Below are 8,587 nucleotides of genomic sequence, written 5' to 3'. Positions count from 1 at the left end.
GAAACCGACCCATCCACCATGACTCTCTGGGTGCGACCCTCTAGCCAATTCGCCACCCACCGGACTGTGTAGTCATCCAAGTCACAGCCTCTTAACTTGTTCACCAGTATGGGGTGGGATACCGTATCGAAGGCCTTCCTGAAGTCTAAGTACATGACATCCACCCCTCCTCCTGTGTCCAGGCATTTCATTACCTGGTCATAAAAGGAGACTAGATTAGTCAGGCACGATCTGCCTGCTACGAACCCAGGCTGGTTTCCCCTCAGCATAATTTGTCCTGCTGGTCTCTTGCAAATGTGAGTCTTGATAATTTTTTCAAAGATTTTGGCAAGGATGGAGGTGAGACTGACTGGCCTATAGTTGCCCGGGTCCTCCTTCCTCCCCTTCTTGAAAACGGGGACCACACTGGCCCTTTTCCAGTCCTCCGGGACTTGGCCCATGCACCACGAGCGTTCAAATATTCCTGCCAGTGGCTCTGCAATGATGTCGGCCAGTGCCTTCAGCACCCTTGGATGAAGCTCGTCCAGGCCTGCCGACTTAAAGGCATCCAGTTCTTCCAAGTGACTCTGCACCATCTCAGGGTCTACGCATGGAAGTCTGGCGCCTTGCTGCTGCCTCTCTACAACCCCAGTGAGAGACTTGTCATGCCCCTCGCTTAGGAACACTGAGGCAAAGAACTCGTTGAGGAGTTCAGCCTTGTCCCCCCTGTCCATCACCAATTGTTTCTGCCCATTTAGCAGGGGTCCTATTCCTCCCTGGGCCTTCCTTTTACTCCGTATATCTCTACACACACACAATTCAAGTCTCCTGACGTGTTTGTTTTCGAGCTATGCCTAGACATCATGAAATTTAATTTCCAGGGAGGTAAATCACACCAATGAGAAAAGAATGCTTAGTCAGACCAGATAAGACAGAGAGAAATCATTTCTGAGCAAGAGAAAAGTTAGAGTATCTTATAAAACTCACTGAAGATCCTGTTACGATGAAGCGAAATGAGGATTTCTGTTGAAAGTCTATTCCAGAAGTTCACAAGCTTTAAGCCCCAAGGTGCCTGAGGCACCCCTTGGAAAATGCCAGCTCTTAGTTTTCACTCACTTTTAGACTACAGAAAAATAGAACAATTTTTGTGTCGCAAAGAACTCCAGAGAAACCACAACAGGTCAGGATGGTTTTGACAGTATGGATTCCTGTTTGAAATCCCTAGGTTTATTTTGTGAAGCATGTCTGTACACGTAACAGTGCTAACATTGGATGGCATCCTGTGGCACTCTTGAAAAGGGCTTCAAAGAACCCCAGGTATATTATATGCCTGGTAAGGCTGTTGTCAGTCCAGTAAGACTTCAGGAACCAAAAATGCAAATGTTCCATACCAAATGCCATTAAATACAGCGCCCAACTAATTTTCACTGAAAACATAATACTTTTGATAGGTTGTTTGTTTGCTTTTTAATATAAGATCAGGACTAAAAACTTTCCAGTCATTCTTAGAAATCTAAGTTCTGAAGTGTACCATTACAATAACCCATTCATCTACAGAGTGAAGAGAGGGGGAGACGGGTGGGGGTGGGGGCAGGACGACACGGGACGGGACACACACGACCAGATGGACAACAAGAAAAGCCTCAAAAACAAAAAACCTGGAAACCAAGACTAAATACAGACTCAACACTGCAAAATAATTTTTAGTTTGGTAATCAAGTAAATGGAAGTGCCAATACTTACACAGTACACTGGCCCCTGGTATAAAAATTGCAGTACTAACAGTTGAGGTGAAGCCTGCTTTTCTTTTGTCTGTCCATTTTCTCCCTCTTTCCTTACCACACATTATATTGCATATTACATCTGCTTTGAGTAATTAAGATTCACAGCAAAGGCTGATAGAAATGAAGATTAAAAGAAGCATGGGAGAGCCTGCAAGAGCAGTTATGTCTAGGCATAAAGTACAGTACCACAGGCCCTGTCCTAAAATTCTTAGTTCACTATATATATGTTGGCATCACTTCTGTGGTTGTCCCAAGACCATCATGGAGACACGAACCCCACCCACTTAGTTCCACTGCTTAACATCTAGTTCTTGCTGAAAAATGCTGCGTAGCTTTTGGCATAGGGTCCACGATACTCTAAGGATATCAGGTCTCAGGCAAATGTACCCAGCACCAGCCTAAAGACAACCATATATGGAGCATAAGCTTGCTTCTTGGCAGCAGTCTTGGGACAGCCACAGAAGTAATCTAGACATACCCTATATACTCTCTTGTCTCAGGGTACTTCTGTTGCCGAGAACTGCAGGGCATGTAATTAAGCAGTATAGGTAAGGTTATAACAGGGCTCTAACAATTACATAATGGCCTCTAACAAAAACAATATAATTGAACTTAGCCCACAAGAGGTTGAGATAGTAGCCACCATTTTAACCTGGTAAGAAATCAGGTCAGTCCTCACATAAGCAACGTAAACACCAGATGAAAAACAGGGAACAGAAAGAAAAAGGGGAAAAAGAAGAGGCAAAACTATATACAGGCAGTCCTCGACTTACAACGTTTCACACTTACAACCTTTATAAATGGACACCCTGTTTCAACTTTCTGGCGTTAGTTTTGACTTACAACACTTGACCCTATGCGATGCCACGCCAGTGAACAAGTTCGTTGCGTCACCTATTTCCCTGGAGAACATCTGTCCAAACTTCCTTGGACACTTTCTTTAAGAAAGCAGACAAGACTCCTGAGAAGACTCTAGCCAAGAACCCTTCAAAACGTCCAACCAAGAGCTCTTCAAAAAGTCTAGCAAATCATCTCAAAGTCGTCCTTCCAAATCAATATGATTGCTATTTACAATATAAATACAATAATGTAGCTATATTACTCATCTATAAATCGATTTGAGTACAAAATTCTGGGTTATTTTTGGTGAAAATAGGGTATCGGGCCTTGGTTCAGGAACCAATCCCCCTTTTATAATATTGGTTCTTATGGGAAACTTGGTTTCGAATTATGTTTCAACTTAAGACTCAGTTATCAGGAACCAATTGTGTCTTAACAAGTCTGAGGATTACTGTATCTGTTCTTCACTGCATGACTGATTAACAGAAGTTAAATTTAACCAGTCTTGCAAATTGTAATAGACAAAGATCATAAGCAAGCAATCAACTTGAAAGGTAGCTATTTTCAAATATCTAAAAAGTGCAGAGAATTCTTTTTCAGTACCAAGGCTATTCACTTAAACGAAGCCTGTGTGCTTACCAAATTCAATATAAATAATGTTAATTAACTATAGAACAGCTTGGGCTGTACTTTAAATACCACATTAAGGTGCCTCACCTTGTTTCTAGGAGGGCCTTATGCATCTAATAGAAGCACTGGAATTTAATTGACTAGATTTTGCCAAAGTTGTTTCAGAAGCCTTACAAAAAGTAGACAGTGGGGCCAAATGAATTCCTATAAATTTAAGCAGCACTTAACAAGCACCAGTTATCTGCACAGCAGTTACAAAATAAGCAGTTGGTAACAGAATGGGACCAGCATTGTGTTGGGCAATTAAGTGAATTATGCACTTACCAGGATGCATAAATAAGTGGAGCAAGTTGTAGTCTGAGGTACTACACCTTTCCGAGGCTGTCATTCACTTACAGCCTCCTTCCCCCACCCTCAAAAAAAAAACACAAAACTTTCCTCTTGGTATCTGAAAAGCCCAAGCAAACTGGAAACAAAACGTAGCACACACAGAGTTAAGCAAATGCAAAAAGTAAAAAGTAAAGATAAAAAAGAATTACATATGAGAAAAAAATCTTTTAGATTTGATAATGTCCTTCAAAGGCTGAAATATTTAGGACCTGCAGTTGATAAAAGGTATCACAGGAAAGCCTGCAGTACTATAAAGATTTCCACACACACTTCCAAAAAACCTGAAGCTGTAAATCAAATCTGACACCAAGTGACCAGAAGGTTTTCGGCAACCATTGTGATTTATGCTCTGCTACACAAAATAGCATGGTTGGAAGGAATTTCATTTTTGAAGAACATGAAGTCACTAGGCAACAGGATGAAGCAACTCCTATGCCAGAGCTCAGAGCGTGCAATTTAAATTTTACTCTACCTATTTTTATAGTACATAGGAAAACTGTAACTAGTATACACTGAGAGCTAATCTACCAAAATGAAATAGTTTAAACTTAGGTTAAACTAAATTCTATTTATTCCTCAAATATCTTGATTTAAAAATAAAAAGGATACACACACACACACACACACACACAGGATTAAAATTTCCATTTTTAATCCAGAGATGATGGGCATGGGAGATTTTCCAAAGCACTTAAGTGATTTAGAATTTGTGCTCCTTAATCACTTAAGTGCCTTTGAAAATGCCATGCTTTGTTCTCATGGGTGTAGGTTGTAGCCATGTTGGTCTAAGGACACAGGCAGACAAGGTTCCTTGGGTGAATTTGATACCTTTTATTAGACCAACCCAAATAGTTGGAGAATAGTTATTAAGCAAGCTTTCGGGTTTAAAAACCCTTCGTCAGGCTAAGGAAGTTTCAGCAGTTGGTGTGTGGTCTTTCTGTCTTAGACATTGGATTTTTGACACATTATAATCTGCCTGGCAACTAACTCCCCAGCCCAGCCTCTGGCTTCTTTACTTTTCGTTCCATCCAGGAAGAGCACACACCAACTGCTGAAACTTCCTTAGCCTGACGAAGGGTTTTTAAACCCGAAAGCTTGCTTAATAACTATTCTCCAACTATTTGGGTTGGTCTAATAAAAGGTATCAAATTCACCCAAGGAACCTTGTCTGCCTATGCTTTGTTCTCTCCATTTTCTAAGTACCGCTGAATGAAGAGGTAAGTACTTCATTGCTTTATTGAAAGTTGTGGGTAACAATTTGAGAACTCCCATAAGGACTGATCACCTTATCAATTAAAATTCACCTCAATAAAACTGCATCTTTTTATGACCCAGAACCAGCCAAAGGGTCATATCTATCCCTCTGATGCGTGTGAATGGCTTGTGAAGAGATTACATTAAACTTAAATTCCAAATTAAACCTTACCATCAGCTACACAGTACTGGAAGTGTCTGGATCAGTTATCTTTTAAACCTGGAAAGCTGATGGATAGTATCTTTCAAAGTCATCCAGGGATGTATTTGGTAGCCATGCTGGTCTGAGACAAAAATAAATGCAAAAAAATCTAGAACTCTTGGTTTAATAAAAGGTATCATCTCTGAACCAACTGAGAAATTGCAAAAAAAATTATCTTTTTCTGCAAGCTTTCAGGCTTACACACCCTTCATCAGGCTCAGGCAAAGTTAAAGATGGTAAAAAGTCCCCATATGTAGAAAATAAACTTTAAGTTTCTAGGTCATTCTAGGATGGCCAAGAGATAGAGCAACATTTACTGTGCACTTTGAGTTTATTTCCTATATATGGGGACTTTCTACCATTTTTAACTTTGCCTGAGCCTGATAGCTTGCAGGAAAAAAAAAAGTTTTAATTTCTCAGTTGGTCTAATAAAAGGTATAATCTGAACCAAGAGTTCTAGATTTTTGGGAAATCATCCAGGAGCAGTCTTTAAAGTAATAACAACAACAACAAAAAGAATGGCAGACCCACTGTCATGGCATTTTAGTTAGCAATTAATTAACAATCTAGAAATCCTGCTAAGTGTTTTGAAGTGCAGATTCGTAGAACATCTCACAACTTCATGTTCAGAAAGCTGTGCCATACAGTAAAAAAAAAAAAGCTTGTTTTTATAAGTCTTTTTTTAAATCTGTTTGTTAGCAACATGACTAACAGCAGCCACATGCTCCACCCAACATATATCCACCCTTGTTAAATGAGAACACTGGAGACTGAGAAGCAACCTTTCCACATTAATTGCCAGCAGTGATTTTGCTTAACCATTTTATACCACTCTTTTAGTTATTTCTTGATGTATTGTGCTGATACTTTACTATTTGAGATTTAGCTACAATTCCTACCCTGGTAATAGTCTATGGATAACAGTTTACTTTTAAACAAATTAAAATTTTGGTGAGCAGAGGGCAGCTCTTGAGAGCACTTTTTGCTGCTGCTCTGTTTAATGTGTAAGCACTGGAAAATTTGTTCTTTACAATGACAGTTTCAATCTCTCTGTTGCTGACTCATGGAGCAGAGTAGTGGCAGACAAGAAGAAAGGGAAAGAAGAACAGAATGGGGGACTGCAGATGGTGTTGGGAGGGAAAGCAGCAGTTTCAGTTCATGCAGTAGAAAGCAGACACCCCCTCCCACTACAGGAAGATACATATCTTTGATTGTGGAACAGGAAAAGCATGCCACTTCATAGGTTTCAGTCTTCCCTATTTCCTGCAGTCTTAGGGGCCCTGTGAGAGCAGGCAGCTGCCAGCCAAGCCTCAGCTGAGTGCAGCAAGAAACAAAAAAATGCAGCAGTAGTGGGGTAAGCTCAGCCAGGGCAAGTAAGATTGTTCCCCTCCTCCCCCCATATTAGGAATTTCATTAGTGTGGCTACACCAATTGCTCATCACGAGTTGCCAAAACCGGAGTAATTTTAGCCTGCAGGGGCTAAAATGGCTCGCTGCTACTCACTTCTAGAGCAACCCGAACTCCTAAGAGCAGCAGAGTGTCTTCTGTTAATATGACATAGCAACTAGGACACTGAAAATGGTTTAAATGCATGTAACCTCTTCTTGAGAATTCAGTTTGACAGAAGCAGGCATGAGGGACATTTTAAGAAGTCTGAAAAACTGGTTGTATGCACAAGTCCTAAGAAACTGATGGCTAGGTAGACCGGTTCACAGAGAGGAAGATAAAAATCAAGAGGAACCCTAGTAGTACAAATGTTGGCAACACAACACTATTCCGATTGGAATTGTCACATGAAACAAGAATCAGTCTAAACCCATGCTTCACATGAGTTGTGGTATTATTAAAAAAAAAAAAAAGGTAAAGATTTAACAAGTTTAACTATGCCTATAATTGCAGAAGATGAAACTATTAACTTGGCATCTGAAGAATGCTTTGTGGCATTAAAATTTTCTTCCTGAATTAAAATTGGTCTAAGAGGAAGCGCAGACTAAAGCACATGGATATTTTCAGGACAAATCTAGAAAGGGGCACCTTGTCAGCGAACTGGAACTCCAGACTTAATTTGATTTTCAATTATTATTGAGATGGTTAGCTTTAAATATAGGTCTCCTAGCACTATTTAGGCAGTGTTAATGATTTATTAAATAGTAATTTTCTTTTTTGTTTCTTTTTTTTTTTTTTTTTTTTTCCTAAGAATGTGCTATTCACCTCTTCCTGTCCTAACATACCTACAGTACTAGCCGCTATTATTTTAGTTCTAATGAAGTGGTCAAGGTTATCTGCTATAAACTCTAAACTACATTACACATCTAGTTTTGTGCAGCCAGAACTTACGCTGATTGTGTATGACAGGGCGGTGCGCCTTCCGCACTGCTGACACAAATTCAGCCCCTACCACAATGCAGCATATTAGCACCATCAAAAAAAAAAAAAGTCTAGTGCACTGTTTAAGGAGCCAGACAGCTATTCCTGGCATCCGTACGCTCATCCACAGCCTCTCACAGGCTCCAGACCTTTTCAACTTCCACATTATTCCACTATTACTGCATCCATGGAACAAAGCAATGCGAAGAGGATACCTGCACGTGACAACAGCCAGTTTTCTGCAGATTTGCATTTATGTCTTCAGTTAAGAAGCTGCGTGCCACATATCACATATTTTACTTCACGACCCCCCCACAGAGCAGTCATGCTTCATTTAAGTGTTCTACTCTTCCATCTCTTTTCCGTAACTGCCAGTGCAGCACCCTGCAGCAGTTTGGGTACCACACCCAGCCTTCCGGGTGCTCACAGACTATCAACCCCATACCAAAAGGGGAAGGAGAACAGTTTCCCCGTCTTCCTTTCCCCACCCAGAAGATTATCAATACAAAGGCACAGGCACACCTAAGCTCCAATCCCCCTGCCATCCCTGATCCGGTCGGTGCCTTGCATGTGGCTCTCATGAACCACCCCCCCCACACGTGTCAGAGTGCAATGCAGCTTATCTCCCCTCCTCACACTTCACCCCTGGGTCTGACAGGTTTGCTGCATTGTTCAGGCAGGGCCCCCCAGTACATGACACCCACCCCTGGACCACTCCCCCCGCACCCAACCTGTAGCAAGCGGCACCCCGAACTCACCAGCACGGTGGTGCAGATGGACCGGAGCTCGGCCTCCACTTTCTCCCGATAGTCCTTGATGAGCTGCATCTTTTTGTCGCTGGTGTCCGTCTTCTGCTCGATGCTGGAGATGACCCTCCAGGCCGAGCGCCGCCCGCCCACCACGTTCTTGTAGGCCACGGACAGCAGGTTGCGTTCCTCGTTGGACAGCTCGGCACCCTGCTCGGTCACCGACTTCATGCAGGTGGCCATATCGTCGTAGCGCTCGGCCTGCTCGGCCAGCTTGGCTTTCTGGATCAAGTCGGTCTTGTCCATGGTGGCGGGCAGGTGGGTGGGCAGGGGCGAGGGAGCCTCAGCTACGACACCGTCCGCGGGACAACGCGCCTCAGCACCTGCGGGGGGAG

General features: G+C 42.2%; 1 protein-coding gene across 1 annotated transcript in view; it reads right to left on the bottom strand.

Moving 5' to 3' along the window:
- Window positions 1–8,581, bottom strand: part of YWHAQ (tyrosine 3-monooxygenase/tryptophan 5-monooxygenase activation protein theta) — a 36,021-nt gene extending 27,440 nt beyond the window's left edge. Inside the window, exon 1 of the mRNA XM_006038943.2 lies at window positions 8,205–8,581. Within this exon, the coding sequence (XP_006039005.1) occupies window positions 8,205–8,498 (294 nt within the window). The 5' untranslated portion in view covers window positions 8,499–8,581. The remainder of the gene's footprint in view (window positions 1–8,204) is intronic.
- Between the last annotated feature and the right edge of the window lie 6 nt (window positions 8,582–8,587).

This window comes from Alligator sinensis, unplaced genomic scaffold, assembly GCF_000455745.1.
Source record: "Alligator sinensis unplaced genomic scaffold, ASM45574v1 scaffold866_1, whole genome shotgun sequence".
Taxonomy (NCBI): domain Eukaryota; kingdom Metazoa; phylum Chordata; order Crocodylia; family Alligatoridae; genus Alligator; species Alligator sinensis.
Note: the sequence above shows the minus strand (reverse complement) of the source record. Positions and strands in the feature narration are given on the sequence as shown.